Source organism: Neomonachus schauinslandi, chromosome 6 (genome assembly GCF_002201575.2).
Source record: "Neomonachus schauinslandi chromosome 6, ASM220157v2, whole genome shotgun sequence".
NCBI classification, from domain to species: Eukaryota; Metazoa; Chordata; class Mammalia; order Carnivora; family Phocidae; genus Neomonachus; species Neomonachus schauinslandi.
In genome coordinates, this window is record NC_058408.1 from 124236055 (window position 1) to 124253642 (window position 17588).

A 17588-nucleotide genomic window follows, 5' to 3' on the forward strand; every position below is an offset into this window, starting at 1 on the left:
TATGGTTACAAGTCGTATTATTTCTTCTCTCTCCACTTCATCTTCAAAGAGAGCTAAGGAAACCCCTAGGGAATTGTTGATCTTCCAAAGTATAGTAAAGACTAACCTGAAAAATTGTAGTAAAACTCTGTAGGGCACTGACATTTCTTATCACTTTAAAGAGATCTGGGATGGCATAGTGGTTAAGGGGCACACGCTGGTCATGGTGCCTATGTTTGAATCCTGGTTCTGTCATTTATTGGCTGTGAGTTCTTGGAGAAGTTGCTTAATCTCTCCTTCCTTTAGTTTCTCCATTTGTAACATGGGATTAATAACAGCACCTACTCATAGGGTTATTATGAAATAAATGATTTGGAGTAGTGCTTGATGGATTGAAGTGCTCAATATGCATTAGCTGTTTTATGATTTTGTATATAGAAAAAGCAGCTTTTCACATCTTTATTTATTTATTTTTTAAAGATTTTGTTTATTTATTTGACAGAGAGAGTGAGAGTGCACAAGCAGGGGGAGTGGCAGAGGGAGAGGGAGAAGCAGGCTTCCCGCTGAGCAGGGAGCCCGATGTGGGGCTCGATCCTAGGACCCTGGGATCATGACCTGAGCCGAAGGCAGACACTTAATGACTGAGCCACCCAGGCACCCCAGCTTTTCACATCTTTAAAGGCTAGGAAGGTCTTTCTAGCTGTAATTAGGCATTTACCTCTTCCTACCGTTTTGGTAAAGGCTTCTGGTGAGAGCAACTCTTGGGCTTACCGAGTCCATGTTTCCTTGGAAATGGGACGTACAGAGGTTTTAAGAGCTGCGGTAGTTATAGCTGCCTGCATACCAGTAACGCGGTCTTCCTACATTTCTCAAGTCGTGTAAGGGCCCTGTCAAGCTGGCAGAATTTTTGGAAGCCTTAAAAACCATGTGATGTACTGTGGTATTACGGCACTCAGCATAAAGGAATGAACAACTTCTCAAGTTTATGTAGGCTGCGCCTCGGTCCCTGTTGTCCTGTCTGCCCTGATCCCTTCCCAGCTCAGTCCCTTGCCAAAACCATAGCAACCCTCCTCTCATATCCAGTTAGGGATGTTATCTAGAGTGGCAAAAAGGGGGGGGAGGGAGAGCGTAATTTTATCTTTCTCTCCGTTTTGTGCCCTTAATGTCTTTTTGAGGGCCTTTTGGCCTCTTACAACCTAGAGTGCCTACCTTTGAAACACTGTAAGGTTTCATGAGCATCCGGCTCCTTTCAGCAGGTAGGTGGCCAATACCAGTTACATCCTTATTAGCTTACCAGTCAGGGCAAAATGAGCCTTTGCCTTCCAGAAGTCTGACCTACCACAGGGAAAGGAGGTCACAACCCCTTACCTACCTGAGCCTAGTCACAGAGTGCCTGTATGAGGGCCCTAAGCCAGGAGAAAGAGTCAAGAACTCCCAGAGAGACGGAGTTGGGTGACAGAAGTTGTCACTCACTGTAAAGACGTCACACCAGGTGTTAGAGTGCAGGGTCGGAGGTAAAGCCTCTTTAAATGGCATATTCAAAGACAATGTTCATTCTTTAGCATTATGTGCCTGCTATCACTTTTTCGTCAACTTTTTAATTTGAAAAATTTCAAACCTCAGTAAAGAGGATCTTTTCCTAGATTCACCAATTATTACACTTAGCCACACTTGCTTTATCTCTATATCTATTTGCTTGTATCTCTGTAGATTATCTATCGGAATAATATCTATCTCTATATATCCATGTAATTTCTCTCTTTAATGTACCTGTGAAATTTGTCTCTCCCTCGGTAGATAGATTGATATATTTTCTTTTTGGCCAAATCTTTTGAAAGTAAGTTGTAGATAATTTGACATTTTACTCCAGATACTTCAGCATGCATGAGAGGCAGCTTCTAGCCCAAAGAACCAAAGGAAGCACAGGAAGAACCAGCCAGGGCAGGTTTAAAATCCTTTCTCTTAAGTTGGGTAGTCTCCTGTACAATTCACTCCAATTCCATTTGAAACTCCTTTTCATTCTCTACCCTGGGTTTTGTGTTCAAGGGTCTTTGAAGCAGTGGAGGATGCTGACAGATACCAAAACAATTAAGTAAAAAATATAATTACTGGCAGGATCCACTTCTGACTTCCCCCTCTGTTTCAGGTGTTTCTCTGCCTCTTTATGGGCAGCATTTGCAGACCCAAGATATTTGTGGCTTGAGGACTATGTGTCTGTGTGATTTGAGGGTGCAGCCCTGCTTATCCTCCCCTGTGTCTGTGGCCTGGCCATAAAAATCTTCAGTATCAGGCGATTTAAAGAAGGTGCCTGGCTGGCTCAGTTGGTAGAGCATGTGACTCTTGATCTTGGGGTTGTGAGTTTGAGCCTCACATTGGGTGTAGAGATTACTTAAAAATAAAATCTTTTTTTTTTTTTAAAGATTTTATTTTTTATTTATTTATTTGACAGAGATAGACACAGCGAGGAGGAAACACAAGCAGGGGGAGTGGGGGAGGGAGAAGCAGGCTTCTGCTGAGTAGGGAGCCTGATGCGGGGCTCGATCCTAGGACCCTGGAACCATGACCTGAGCTGAAGGCAGATACTTAACGACTGAGCCATCCAGGTGCCCCTAAAAATAAAATCTTAAAAAAAAAAAAGAAACTTTTAAAAAGCAAGCAAGCAGGCTATCATAGGACAACTTCCATTTTTGTACTGTCCTATCAGAGAAGATAAATGGTGGTGATTCTAATTTTGACAAACATGTTCCCATGAACACGTTTCTCTTTTTTTTTTTAAGATTTTATTTACTTATTTATTTGAGAGAGAGAGTATGAGAGAGCACAAGTGGGGGAGAGGGAGAAGCAGACACCCTGCTGAGCAGGGAGCCCAATGTGGGACTCGATCCCAGGATCCTGGGATCATGACCTGAGCCGAAGGCAGATGCTTAACTGACTGAACTACCCAGGCGCCCCTCCCATGAACACATTTCTGAAATATCTGTAAAATATGGACAAAAGTTGATAAAGAGCTAAATGCAATGTGGTATCCCTAATGGGATCCTGAAAGAGAAAAAGAACAGTACTGGAAAATCTCATGAAATCCGAATTAAGTCTGGAGTTTGGTTTATAGTAATGTTGCAGCGTTAATTTCTTAGTTTTGGTAAATGTACTGTAGTTATGTAAGAATTTAAGATTAGGAGAAACTGAGTAACTTTCTGCACGATCTTTGTAACTTTTCCATAAGTCTAAAAAACAATGATAGCATTTGAGAGAGAAGCCAAGTGAAATGTTGGCTTTTTTCAAAATACATGGTCTTTGTAGGAAAATCAGAAAATAAGGGTAAACAACAATGAACAAATAAAAATCCCCTATAATTTCTTTCTTTTTTTTTTTAAAGATTTTATTTATTTATTTGACAGAGAGAGACACAGCGAGAGCAGGAACACAAGCCGGGGGAGTGGGAGAGGGAGAAGCAGGCTTCCCGCCAAGCAGGGAGCCCGATGTGGGGCTCGATCCCAGGACCCTGGGATCGTGACCTGAGCCGAAGGCAGACGCTTAACGACTGAGCCACCCAGGCGCCCCAATCCCCTATAATTTCTTGACCCAGAGATAATTACTGCCAACTTCCAGATTTTTTTTTCTCTGCAGATAGGTAGATAAGAAGATAGAATTTCAGAAAATAAAGGTGAAGTCACATTATAATACTGGCTCCTGTCTCTGTCCTTTTCTGTCTGTTGACATCAGGATTAGCTTTCCATGCCAATAAAATAGATCTTTTAACTGCTATTTCTTATCCCTTAGATTATTAACTGATCCCATGCTCTTGGGCATTTATACCATTTTCACTGTTATAAACAATATTGCAGTGTATTAGTTGAAACTAAGTGTTTCGTGCATATCCATGGTTGTTTCTTTAGTTCCTACAAATGGAATTGCTCAGTCAGAGGGCCTGTTCACTTTTAAGCCTTTCTGAAAAACTGGCCCGGGATCCAGCCCCATAGCCTGGCTCTGAACTTTCCTCAAATCTGAGGCATCTTCTTCTTCTGTATCCTTACTAACGGGAAGGGCAAAAAATGGGAGGTTTTGGTTTTAATTTGCATTTTTTAAATGACCAGAGAGATTTCCATTTTCTGTATTTTGCCCCCTTACATTCCTACTTTTGGAAATACCCTATTTGTATAATTTTCCATTAATGTGTTATTTATTTTTGTATTGATTTATGGGAGTACTATATCAGCAGGTCTCCCTTCAGAGGCAGACCAGGATGCCTTGGTCTTTCCCTCACTGATCTTATTTTTCCTGCCGCAGATCCTAAATCTGACCCAGGCTCTGAAAGACAACAAGAGTCCCCTGCACCTTGTCCAGATGCCACCCGTGATTGTCGAGACGGCCCGTTCCCACCAGCGGTCTTCTAGCGAGTCCTACACACAGAGCTTTCAGAGTCGGAAGCCCTTCTTTTCGTGGTGGTAGCCCAAGAGGCAGACAAAGACATGTTGTTTGAGACTTGGGCTGGGAGGAAGCCTGGGGAGTGGGTTGCAGGAAAAGCCAGAGAAGCCGGTGGAGAGCAGTGCCCTTAAGAGCCCTTCTTCTCTGCTTGCCACCCCCTCAGTGCTTTCCCAAGCACAGGGAGAAGCACAATCGGAGGGACAGTATGTGCTGTTGGGCACTTCAAAGTGCTAGGGAGGGCTGGAGCCTCCATGCGAGTGAGTAGTCCAGAAGCCCCGGAAGGAGCATCTCCCAGCATCCCGTGGGGCAGCCTGGGAAATCCCCTTCCCTCCCTGACACCCTGCTCTGTGGCAATTCCTCATTATATTCTGCATCAGAAAACGAACATACAAATATGAATTTAAATATTAGTAGCAAAACCCAGGCAGAATCCCAGATCCTCTCAGGTCAGAAACCTCTGATCCAGACCTAAATTTGCATGGACCCAGACACTCAGGTGCCTCACAGTTCCTTACTCCCGTGGACCAATGCGGCTGGGTGATTCAGAGAGCCACTGGGTGACTCACCAGTTGGGACAGACAGAAGCCACACCTTTCCTTTGGGTTTTTGCCAAGTTTTCTTCCACTTCTCTCACCAGTACAATAGGCTGACTAAAAGCCTCCCAACCCAGTTCTCATGGTCGGGACACTTTTGCTCCGGAACTCTCAGTGGTTCTGCATATGATCATAGAGATTGGCTCTGCTCTCTGCCCTGCTAAGGATGCAGGCTCCCTAGTCCAGGCTTGCAGTTTACCTGCCATTCAGGCAAAAGCAAGAGGGAGGAAGTGGCCTCCCCAGCATGCAGAAGCAATCCATCTGGCCGAAGTGCATGCTGGGAGCTGTACTTGGTTTGTGGGTAAACTTATCCCAGCCTTGCTTCCTGAGTCCTGGTGATAAACTCCCCCTGGTCCTCTGATTTGTTCTGTTGTTAGCTATTTTTTTTCTCAACACTTTTGACTTAGGGGTTCAGTTCTGGGTTCTGGAGTGGGTCTCAGTGAGGTGCATCTCAGCTCATGAGAGGACAGGATGTTAGGTCCCTGGACTTCTCTGTGTGCCACCACCTGCTGCTTGGTGGAGGTAACGGGACTCGTGTTCTCTTCCTAGTTGGCAGCTTCCCTTTGCTCCCTGACCTCTTGTTCCAGGCCAGTTTTTCCCTGGCTTCTTGGGAAGGGCAGGGCCCAGAGGAGAAAGGCCTTTAAACTGTCCCCCAGTGCCTGCCCAGCTCAGTGTGCATCTTCCTGCTTCCATGTGTCTTTCCCCTCAGCTGTCCCCCTTGCCAGGTGTCCGAGCCCTTTCTACACCAAAGCAAAGAATGGCCTCAGGAGGGAGGGAAGAGGGTGCCATCTGTGGCTAAGGGCAGTTCTGCGCTACTGGACACTTCAAGATTCTGGCACCCTGCGATTGGTCAATCAGCCTTGGAAAGAAACTATCTTGAAGGTTTGAAAAACAACCAAAGAAAGGGAGCGAGGACTATGGCTGCGTGCCCTCCGCTTGCCCAGCTCCCGCTGCCCAGGAGGAAGAGCAGAGCTGTGCAGTCCTCTTGTCAGCTGGGCCAAGCTGGTCCCTTTGCATTCCAGCCCCCAGGAGCCAGTATGTGCTGGGGTTCCCTCCAGCTGACAGGAAGAGTCTCTGGGAGCTGGATATGCATGCCCTGTGGACAAAGACACAGCTCTTAGCCCTGACAATCTCATTCGGCCACCCTGGAATCTGCCCTGGGGGACCATGTTTTCGACAGTGCCTGCACCCAGACTGCAGGAGCAACAGGGCTCCCAGAGGCCAGAGGGGACCCAGGTGTGTCTAGCTCTCCAAAGACCTCTCTACACAGACCTGTTGGTAGAGCTTCCCACCTGGGTGTTGAGAGAGCCCAAGCAGTCTTAGAGGAAGCTGCTTGCTTCCCCCAGCCAACTAGATCTGCACATTGCCCTCATCCAGACCAGCTCTCTGATGAGAAGGAAATTGGGTCCAGCGTACAAGGGGGCTGGTCCCAGTCCTGGCAGGCAAGAATGTGGGGCATCCTTTCTTGGCATGTCTCCATTCTCCTTGAAGTCTGTACTCAGGTTGCCTTGAATGTGGACTTGGGGAGAGCTGGGGGCCCAAATTGCCAAGGCAGGCTTCTGGGCAGCACTCACGGGACAGCCCAGCCCTCTGCCAGCCCCAGGCCCTGTCCCCGTGTCAGGGAGGTGAGGCCCGGCTGGGAGAGTGCTGCTACCTGTGTTGTTCTTCCAACGCACTGTAGAACTTGTATGTAATGTATTTAAATCAATGCAAATGTATGAATAACAAGTCCAATTCTGATCTTTTTTGTCTAGTGATCTTGGGTGAAAGGAAGACAAGGTAGAATGCAATTTTAAGGACAGAGGACTATGTGTTTCCATGGAGTTGCTGAGATAGGGCTCCTGAGTTATACAGGTCCTCACTTCCAAAGTCCCAGTGCTTAATATTTTCATTAACTCAGTTGACACCAAAACGTGAATATTTTCATTAACTCAGTTGACACCAAAACGTGACCTGAACCTACACTGTTATGAATTGAAGCTATTTGTAACCATCATGTTTTCCTCTTAGTGTGTATATTTGTTGCAGAAATATTAATGTTTTGTTATGAGATACTTCCCCAGTAGGGATTATGCAGTATTTGCACTGACTACTTCCTAAAAGCTGAAAAAATTCTGAATAACAAAGTCATCTAGCCCAAAGGGTTTGGGATGAGGAATGTGGACTCAGCGTCTCTTCTTGGCTACAAGAGGGCAACCCTTTATGTGTGCACATGGTAGCCTGCCTGAAGCACTTTGAACCCTGGGTCCTTTAAGTGGGGGGTGATCGAGCAGATAGGATTCCTGGGGAGTGGAGCTGAATGCTAATGAGCACATAATATGCTATTGAGGTGAAGCCAGCAGAGTAATCAAAAATCCTCACCTTAAAGGTTTTTAGGCTAGGAAACCTCAGGTCATGCCGGAGGCTTAAGAATGATTGGTCCAACTGTTGACCCACCTCAGGATGGTTGGCCCATGGGGATAAAGAAACCAGCTGCAGGGCTGGCAGCCAGTACGTTGACTGCAGGCTCACTGCTCACTGTGCAAGGCCGACTGGAAGAGCCTTTCCCCTTCTAGAACTGGCCAGAGTCCAGGAGCCCTCTCCTGTGGATCAGGACTGCCCTAAAGAGATGCTTCCATCTCCTAATCGGACAGTCTCTGGAAAAGGAGGCTTGGGCCCAGGGAACTAGGGGACTGGGGGCGCTCACAGGGAAAAGGAGGCCTGTCCTCTTTTCTCCTTCCTGGAGTAAGCGCAACCCTTCATCCCCTGGCTCCAGAGTGTCCATTTGGGGACCCTCCCTTTCTGCGACAGACACACTGTTGTTGATGTGAATGTTTTTATTTTGCCCCTTAAACCACGGTTTCCTTGTGCTAGCCTGACAGGGGCAGGGGTGTGGGCAGGCCGCCGGGCCACGGGTTACAGGAGCAGCAGGAGGGTTAGGAGCAGGAGTGGTGAGATGCTCAATCTGAGTGCCCATCACTTGACTCTCGGGGGCATATCATGCAGCCCAGGTGTACTGTTAGATGGGAAGAGCTGAGGCGCTGTTTCTCCACATTCTGGTGAGGAATGGGTCCCACATAACCTAGAGCTCAGGGGACGTTTCCAGTCCTGTTCTGAATGGAGCAGGCCAGTGGCAGTGGTCTTTCATTTACCCCTGTGGGGCTGTCTGCCTCAAGTCTCTCTTCCTTCTTCACCTCCTGGGCCCTTTGGCAAAAGTCCCTATGATTCCTGGGGAAGATACTGCCCCTTCCCTGGATCAGTGTCTGATCTGATGCAGGTAGCTTGTGGGGCCTGGCTTCTTCCAGTTCCGGCGGATCCTGGCACTTGTCCTCCTGGAGTTCAGATACTGATCGCCAGAAGCCGTCTCCGTGGCACCACTCTGTGGGTCGGCCAGTGGAGCGCAGGGCTCGGGGATTCTGCAGAGAACAAGTGTGTGGTAGGCCCACGTCAATAGGAAGAGCAGAATGGGGGCTAAAGAGATTGTGGTCATGATGAAGTATTAAAACACACTGTTCGGGGTAAAACGAGACCAGGGCTCAGGTCTCGTCTGCCCTTTCAGAGCTAAAGACTAGGCAAAGCTTTCAGATTTCTTCTCTGTAAAGAGAGCTGGACTAGATCAGGGTGTGTGATACTCTGCATTTCTCCAGCTTCCTCATGCTGTCCTCATGGCAGTCATCATTAGTCCGCTGTGATACGAGACTCGAGGAACGGAGTATCCTCCTTAGCAAGGTGCTTTAAACAGGGACCGCAAGTCAACTGGAGTTAATCTGAGCAAGGGCCTGATTTGCTTCCCCTGGACCTGATGACTCGGGAGACCTGTTCAGGTCTAATGCTCTGACTGGGGGCCTCGAGAAGGCAGTGGGAAGAATAGAGCCCAGAGCATAACCCACAGTGATTGGCTAGGCCATGTGGTTCAGCTTGACGTCACGGGGCTCGCTGTTCTCAGGCTGTCAGTGACCTAGGCACAGGGGGATGACTAGGGAAAGTTTCAAGTTCCTCAACAATTTCTAAACCTCCATACCTCTACCGAACCTTCCTACGCTATAGTCTCTATAATCCCACAGGCGAGATTTTAACCAGGCTTACTTGTGATTCTTACCTGTTCTACGATAGGGAAACAAATTTTCTTCCTCCCAAACAACAGTCCCTCCCACCTGGCTGAGAATCACTGCAAAATTAGGACCCAGCACTCCTTCCCACGGGAGTTCACAGGGTCCAGTATGACTCCAGTAGTAACAGCAATCGTAGGCACTGCACAGACCTGACCACCCTCGTCGCACGTTCTTTACAGTGGCGCCAGGTCCCCGCGCCGGGAAATGGTGGCGGGGGCACCGTTAGTGCTCACCTGCCCTCAGCCCTCCGGTTCCAGGGACCCACCTGAGCCGGCTGCAGTGGTGCAGTGAGTGGCCCAGGGCTTGCGGCCGGGGGGGCCTCTTCCTGCGCAGCCTCCTCAAGGCCTCTGCCACACGGTGGTCTCCTGCACACTCCCAGATGATCTGTGCCCGCTCCTCGGCCAGTTGGTCCCCACTGCGCTGAAACAGGCCCTGGATCTGCAGCAGCTCGGCGTCCTGGAAGATGTTGGCCGAGGCCTGCTTGCGGCTCCGGGCCTCAGCCGGGGCCTGCCAAGGGGGCGGCTCACTCACCACAGAGGCTGGGGTGCCCATCCTGGGTGCTCTGGGGAAGGAAAGCATGGAGAGACATCAGCTTAGCAGGCCCTTCCCAAACCTGGGGTCCCGACCAATGCAAGGCTTCCGATGTTTCTATTCTCCAGGAGCCAATGTGCAGTTAAGTCTTGACTTAAAGTCACTCTAACTTCCAGGGCACCTGGGGGAAATAATATGAATAATGACAGTCAAACTTGATTATAAAGTGCTTATGTATGCAACACATGTAGTATCTCCCTGGAGAGTCACAGCAACCTGTGACGTAAGCATGGTTTATCCGCACCATACAGGTGAAGTGCAACTCCGTGAAATGACCGTTGGCAGTCACAAAGCCTTGCGTAAGTGCAGAGGCGGGAGTAGAAGCCAGGTCCATCCGGCTGTAGAGCCCAGGCAGACCCCAGGATACCTAGGTCCCAAGGACAGTGCTGGCAGCACCCACCGCACTGTGTGGTGCATTTAAACGTATCAGGCATGGCTCTAAGACTTGCAGTCACGTAACTGCGAGGCAGCCCTGTGGGGGGGGTCGTGAATCCTCATTTCACAGGTGAAGACACTGAAGAACAGAATCCAGATCTCTCTGATGCTAAGGCCCAGGCCCTGTAGCACAGAAGTGAGGGGAGGTTATAGGGCGGCTACCTAGGCTGGAATCCCACTTCTAGCCACCTCCACCACTGCCTAGCTCAGCTGCCTCCTGTACCAATTCCTACTTCACAGAGTCGCAATGAGCTCGATGTTCTATTCTGCTTTCCCACCTGTAACACTGAGAACAGTCATCCCACCTATTTTCAAGACCCTGGAGACAGACCAAGTCCACATAGTTTAGCAAACACAGTATGAAATAGATCTAACTGCAGTCCAAAAGGCCATGGAGAGCAACACAGGCGAAGCTACAGGGTTAGAATATACGACCATGGGCAGAGGCTGAAATCTATAAGAAAGTTCAATAAAAGGAAGGCTCATGTCAATGCTCCCCCCCAATAGGAAATGAAAATTAAACGATCTTCCTCAGTTCTAGAGAGTTCAATTTGAATAATAAAGAATAATAAAAGGAGGCTCACTCACCCTATCCTTGTCTCCAGTATAGCCTGAAAACGCTATGACATTGGAAAGCAGAGTAGAGACAAGGAAGACCAAAGACCTTGGCATTACACAGAACTGGACTCAAGTCCCAGCCCTGCCACCTTCCTAGTGGTGACCCTAGGCAAGTTCCTCAACCTCTCTGAGCCTCTCTGCCTAGCTGTGAAGTGGGGCTCATAACCACTTCTCAGGATTGCTGTAAGGATTGAGTGAGTCTAGGGTGGTATGGTATCAGGTACCAGGTAAGAGCCAAATAAATGTAAATTTGCACCCTCCCCACCCCCACCCCTTTTGGCCTCCTTGACTTTTTTTTTTCCCAAAGATTTTATTTATTTGACAGAGACACAGCGAAAGAGGGAACACAAGCAGAGGGAGTGGGAGAGGGAGAAACAGGCCTCCCACAGAGCAGGGAGCCCGATGCGGGGCTCGATCCCAGGTCCCTGGGATCATGACCTGAGCTGAAGGCAGATGCTTAACGACTGAGCCACCCAGGCGCCCCGGCCTCCTTGACTTTTGTACTTGGATCAGGGGTGTGATAGGATCTCTGTTCCTCTGTTCTGGCCTGAGCCAGCTGGAGGACTTGCCTGTGCTCCTTCCGCCCCTCAGCCCCAGGCCTGATGGCAAAGGCCAGGCTGCTACACCAGACCTCACCTCATTCCAGTGAGCTACGGAGATACTGGTCACCCAGAAACTAGCTTAAAAAGGGAATAAAAATTAAAATACATTTCAATACAAAATGTCCATGATCATTGTAACCAACAAAATGGAAATCACATAAAGCATTCCCAGTTTTGCGGCCCTTACTCTCACCTGCCTTTGTTCTGAGAGTTTGAGACCTCTCTCCATCCCATTTAGACTCTGCAAATGTAACTGGCCCTCCCTCCTCCTCAACTCAATAGCCACCCTCCTTATTCCAGTAATTTATTTTATTTTTATTTTTTTAAGGTTTTATTTATTTGCGAGAGAGAGAATGAGAGACAGAGAGCATGAGGGAGGAGGGTCAGAGGGAGAAGCAGACTCCCTGCTGAGCAGGGAGCCCGATGTGGGACTCGAGTCCCGGGATCCCGGGACTCCAGGATCATGACCTGAGCCAAAGGCAGTCGCTTAACCAACTGAGCCACCCAGGCGCCCTCCAGTAATTTCCACACTCACCCTGTCCCAGTGTCTAGGCCTCCTCTCATAAGAACCCCACTCTCTTCAAAAGGTTTAATAAATAAACCTGTAGAAGACTTTCAGATAAACTAACTCCATAAAAATTGTGCTTTTTATCTGGAAATGGGAATTTAAAATCTCTCTCTCCTTAGGCACTATTACGGAATCCAGTTAAAAACCTAGTATGTGTGGTAATTAACTCCCCTGAGCTGGATGATAAAAACATACTGTGACCAGAAAACAATAGTCAGCAGGGAACACTTTGCAGGCTGATACAAAAGCTGACTCTGGGTCATTTACTCTGCATCAGGTGATAAGACAGTATGCATGCTATTTCATCAACACAATTCTAGGAATCAGGCGCGGTTACCCTCCCAGCTCAGAGGAGCAAAGGAAGCTGAGACAGATTCAATGCCAGGGGCTCAGCCAAGGCCAGGACCTGGTGTGAGGGGCTGCAGCTGTGTCTGAAAACCTCGGCTGCCTTTACAGCCGAGCAGCTCAAATGCTGCTGCCCGTCATTTCGGTGGGGGTATTTCACTATTCTCACCTAAGTCACCAAGGGGGAAACCTGCCGGTGCAAAAGGAAGAACCGTGACTAGCCCACACACAAGGCAGGGGCGGGGTTGTAGAATTTATTTTAATTTTTTCATTAGCGTCAAAGCTGTTTACTGCGTGACCCGCTGTTCTAGCCTTGAACCTGCGGCACTCTGAAGAGGAAGATCCCCCAGCTTCCACAAAACAAATCTGGAACTGCAGCCCAACCCAGGGCACACAGTACTGGCTTATGAGTCAGAGCCCTAGGCATGCCACTCACTGGCTGAGGGGCCTCCAGCACTTCACATCCGTGGGCCTCTGTTTCCCCCTTCTATCTGTAAGAAGAACAGGTTGATGCTTATGGTCTCTGAGGGCGTGTGCAGAGTCAGTGATTCTCTGAAGAGGCTAGGTCTGTACGGAAGCGGTGACTGGGTTTGCTGGGCTGCTGAGGCCTAGATGCAACATGTGTGGACAGGTCTGGCTAATTAGGTGCCAGGAAATTCCCCAACCAGTAGTTCTTCTCCGCCCTCCTCAATCTTCCCTGGAGACAAGGCACTGTTTTGCTGGTGGGATGTGGGGCTTAAGGTCTGGGAGAAGACAGAGAACTCACTGCTCTAAAGCACTCCAGTGACCTGGGCTGGCTACGGCCAAGCCTGGGGCACACTCCTAGGCTGGTCTGGGTGGTGGGAGAAGAGGTGGTATCGTTTCTCTCAGATTCAGGCAATCTTACCCTCCCTTCAGAGAGAACGGCAACTGGATTAAGTAGCGGCAGCTGTCTAAGGGATGGCTTGGAGCCCGACTTCCCAGATCCTCCCAGGCACTTCTGTGTGGCTACAAGGCCCCACCTCCAGCCTCTAGCGTCTGCGTTAAAACACACCAACAAACCATCTGGGGGAGTCTAAGCCTCCAGTTTCAAACATACCCTGCGTGCACCTTGGGGCGGGGGGCCTTGGCACCTCCAGATTTTGAGGATCCTCACTCTTGGCTCTGCTTGCCACCCTGGGATTCAGCCAGCACTAAGACTGGGAATAAAAATCAGTGGATTTCACAGAGGATTACATGTAAACTTTGAGAAAATGAATCAGAACACTTTAATTATCAGAAGAAACTTTTTTTTTAAGATTTTATTTTTAAGTAATCTCTACACCCAATAAGGAGCTTGAACTTACAACCAGAGATCAAGAGTAGCATGCTCCACCGACTGAGCCAGCCAGGCTCCCCAGAAGAAACGTCTCTTATCTTTTTCAATGTGTTATTTTCCCCCTAATTTCTTGAACAAGACCTGAATCCAAGAAAGTCGGTGTATACTTGAACACTGGTACTTTTTTAAACCAGAAAATGACACCACAGGGATATTAAAAGATTACAAATGGATCTTTCATTCCAGAGCTGACATGAAAGAATATAAACATGGGTCTGTGAGCAAATGAGTAAAAACTCATTGCAAAAAACTTCAGTTTGACACAAACTAGCTTAAAATGAACCCCCAAAGTAAATACCAAATGTGGAAAATGACAAAGTTCAACTTGTTTTGAAATAGGCAATAAATGAACTAGAGAACTCTAACAAAGAAGTATATTTAAAAAGTGACTCACCATGCAATGAACTTGTAATACATAAATACAGTGCACAACTGCGCATCCTTTGTAGTGTATGAAGCTCTGTTTAGACACAGCTATTCCGACTGTGGTCTCAGGGAGGCACACGTAACCACGAGAGGCAGAACACATCTGCGTGAGCTGGGCCACTTTCACACTCAGCTCCCCTACTTCAGATAACCCTGCTGATGGCAATAATCTATAATCGGAGGCAAAGGGCCTCTTGGATAAAGAACTGGAGGCTCTGGCCCAAGGCCCAAATCAACACTTGTGGCCCTGGCCTGCTTCCCTGCCCCTGGACAGCAGCCCAAATCTGTGGCTCCTCCACTGGGAGGCCCAGTCCACTTGGCCGTGTGAGCCCCCCCCCCCAGGCCTTCAGGGCCTAGCCTCCACCAGGAGTGCCTGAGAGAACTGCATACACGTTAGTCTCCAAAGCTAATGTGGAAGCGGAGAAAGAACTGGGCCCTACCCCCAGACCAATTCTCAACTCTTTTCAAGAGTTCAAGAACCCTGAATTCTGGCTGTGCCTCTGAAAACTGGGTGACGTTCCTGTTTTCCCCTGCCTCATTTTGCTCATCATCAAAATAGTGAGAATAGTGAGAGTAAATAACCCTTAAGGGGATAAGGGAGATAAAAGTATATTAAAGCATCCATCCCAGTACATTGCAGCATGAATGAGTGATGTAAGGAAAAGGCTGTTTAACAACTAGGCAGTATAGAATCATTGTCATTTGCATGAAACTCCCTCAGAAGGGGCTTTCACTCTTGGGAAAAGAGGTTTAAAGGGAAATGGGTTCATCTGCGGATTTTTAAGCCACAGCTGCCACCAAGGCAGCTTGCTCCATGTCAAGCACAGAACGTCACTTTCAAATAGGTGATCTTTTTAATCCTCACCCCATGAAGAGGCACTACAGTTACAGGTTATACCCATTTTACAGATGAGAAAGCTGAGCTCAAAAAGGTTAAGTAACTTGCCCAAAGTCAAACAGGAGGTAGGTGGTGAGGCTGGATACACCCGGGTAGTGTGACCCCAGCGCCCAGCCTCTCAGCCACTGTTATTTTTGTTCTGCCAGATGGCTGACGAGGTCTTCAGGGGAAGGAACGACCCAGGAGGCTCTGAAACCTCTCGGAGCCTGCTACCCGCTTCTGCGGGTTTCGGAAGGCGCAGGGATTGAAAGTCAGGTCTCCCAAGCCAGCCTCGGCGCGCTCAGCACTCCACGGCCCCGCGGGGAGTTAGAGCAATTACTCACCACGCTGACGGGCAGCGCCCACAGACCTCAAATCGGGATGGGGCAGGCTAAGATGTGCCCACCCTAACCCCTTCACGGCCTTTCGAAAGGGCGGGCGTAGCTCTGCGCTTCCTGCTGCGAAGGTGCTCACCAGGACCAGGCGGTGTTCACCCACAGGACGAGAGCTTGCGAGGGGATATCCTGGCCCAGGTCGCAGGGCGACATCCCCAGCACAGGTCAGCCCCCGGGGCTCAGACGTGGCCGAAGCTTCGCACAACGCCAGGCCCTAAGTGGACCTGCGGGCTCGGGTCCCAGCGGCACCCTGGCTCTGACGGCTCGCCCACCCGCCCGCTCCCACCGCAGCGCGAACCCGGCCTCCGATCTACGTACCTGGCTGCTCAAGGCGGGCCACCTAGGTCACTGCCGCGTCTCCCGGGAGAATGCGCTCCCCAGCCGGGAAAGAGCCAATCCACCGCCGAGCCTCGGTGAGAGCTCCGGCGAGAGCCTTCCAAAATCGAACGCGGAGACTCTGTGAGCCAATCATCAGCAACAGAGGGGCGAGGGGCGTGTCGAGGCTCCGCCCCCTTCCCTCCGCCGGCTTCGAAACCCGAGTGCGAAGATTCCTCGGGTCCAATCAGCAGCGGAGCAGCGGCGAGGGGCGTGTCCGCCGGGGCCCCTTCCCTCCGCCCTGGGCCACCCTAGCACGGCGCCCGGAGGCGCCCCCTTCATTGACGTCAGTGCCCTGGGAGAGCGCGGTTTTGCTGGCGCGGGAGCGGGGCGGGGCCGCATTCCAGCCTCGGGGTGCGGCGGCGGCAGGCGGATACACGTGACGCGTGCCCCCTCTCCTGCGCCCTAGGCCGGCGCGCATCGCGCCGCGCACCTTGCAACGTGTGGCCCTCTGCAAATCAGCAGTTCCCTTAACTTCACTTCCCAGACGGACCACTTGTCTTCTGGCTCCAGCTCTGAGGGAAAGGAAGGGATGGTGAGATCTTGGGCTTTAAAGCTAGAGTGCCGTGGGTTCAAATCTTAAACCGTCTGTGCAACCTTGGGCCAGTTACCTAAATGAGCAGTATTAGGAAGGTTTTATACATTCATTGGACAATGGTCCATTAGGGACCCACCCTGTCCAGGTTCCTTAACAGGCAATGAACTGGAGACTTCTATAAGCCTGTGCCCTGGGGGAATTTACAGCCTAGTAAGGAAGGCAGACGTTAAAGAGCTGAAAACATTCAGTAGTGATTACAATTGTGATAAGCATTATAAAAGGGTCAAACAGGAGGAAACAACTCCCTGTAGGAGGTCCTGGGAGGTAGAAGAAGAAACATTTAAGCTAAGAAAGAAAGAAGTTGAAGTTGGTCAAATGAAGAGGAGTGGGTCTGGGAAGAGTGTTTAAGGAAGAGAGAATGGCATGTGCGGAGTCAAAGAGGTAGCTTAACTCAGGAGGACTTGATATGAGACCTGGAGCAAGGCTAGCAAGGGGTAGAGTGGTGAGAAAGCAGAAGGCAGAGGCGGACAGTGAAAATTTCCATTTGACTCTCTGAGGGGCATAGCATTATATATATTGTTTAACAGATATTTTATAGCACTTACCATGTGCCCGTAATGCCAGTCAGCACTTTACAAATATTAGCTCATTCCATCCTCATGAAAAATTTGTGTTTTTAGAAGGTCACGTTGGTCGCAGCTTGGAACTTGTATTAGAGGGTTTGGGAGTGGATGCAGTGGCCAACGGGTTCTTCTTCTTCTTCTTCTTTTTTTTAGGTTTATTTATTAATGAGGGGGGGGGAGTGGGCAGAAGGAGAGGGAGAGAGAGAATCTCAAGCAGACTCCCCGCTGAGTGCAGAGCCAACGCTGGGCTCCATCCCATGACCCTGAGATCACGACCTGAGCCAAAATCAGTAGTCGGATGCTTAACCGACTGAGCTACCCAGGTGCCCCCAATAGGTTCTTGATAAATGCTTGGTTAGTTTTTTGGAAGATGAGGAGTTGTTTGCACACTGGTTCAAAAATGGTCAGGAAGGTGCCTGGGAATAGGCAGCTAGGTCTCCCTGACTTCTATTTCACTTCAGAGCCGACCTTCACGGTCATTTAAGTGGGATCTCTCCTCTGTAAAAGTTCCGAGGGGAAAGAGTAAAAGCCAGCATATAAGGATTTGTGGGTCCCTTTCTGCAAGGTGGAAGGAATGTTTGGGAGCTGTTCTTCCTCATCCTGTGGTCTCTAGTTCCTCTTTCCGTCCAGCACAAAAACATCATCAGCAAGTGCTTTGCTGTTTTAAAGGGTTTTAACAATGGTTTCTCTTTGCTTTTCCTGAAGACCTAGGGAAATAGCAAAAAGAATAAAGAAGTCAGCAGTGTGCGT

The 17588-nt window shown here is 49.2% G+C and overlaps 2 protein-coding genes across 4 annotated transcripts in view; one reads left to right on the forward strand and one right to left on the reverse strand.

Moving 5' to 3' along the window:
* PI4K2A (phosphatidylinositol 4-kinase type 2 alpha) overlaps positions 1-6737 on the forward strand; it is a 30432-nt gene extending 23695 nt beyond the window's left edge. Inside the window, exon 9 of the mRNA XM_021699552.1 lies at positions 4267-6737. Within this exon, the coding sequence (XP_021555227.1) occupies positions 4267-4428 (162 nt within the window). The 3' untranslated portion in view covers positions 4429-6737. The remainder of the gene's footprint in view (positions 1-4266) is intronic.
* Positions 6738-7768: 1031 nt separating this feature from the next.
* On the reverse strand, positions 7769-15754 carry AVPI1 (arginine vasopressin induced 1). Of its 3 annotated transcripts, none has more exons than XM_021699553.1 (3): positions 15621-15754; positions 9354-9650; positions 7769-8392 (listed from the first exon to the last, which is right to left on the reverse strand). In XM_021699553.1, the coding sequence occupies exons 2-3, from the start codon at positions 9638-9640 to the stop codon at positions 8233-8235; spliced, it is 447 nt and encodes a 148-aa protein (XP_021555228.1). In that variant the 5' UTR covers positions 9641-9650; positions 15621-15754; the 3' UTR covers positions 7769-8232. The 3 variants fall into 3 exon arrangements, with proteins under 3 accessions (XP_021555228.1, XP_021555229.1, XP_044772051.1); XM_021699554.1 differs by lacking the exon at positions 15621-15754 and adding an exon at positions 13999-14486; XM_044916116.1 differs by lacking the exon at positions 15621-15754 and having other exon boundaries at positions 9354-10469.
* Positions 15755-17588: the final 1834 nt, after the last annotated feature.

Coding starts and splice junctions, on each gene's coding strand:
- AVPI1 (XM_044916116.1), bottom strand. CDS start 9,667: ATGCTTTCCTTCCCCAGAGCACCCAGGATGGGCACCCCAGCCTCTGTG. Junction 8,393..9,353: donor CACCACTGCAGCCGGCTCAG/GTGGGTCCCTGG, acceptor TGTTCTCTGCAG/AATCCCCGAGCCCTGCGCTC.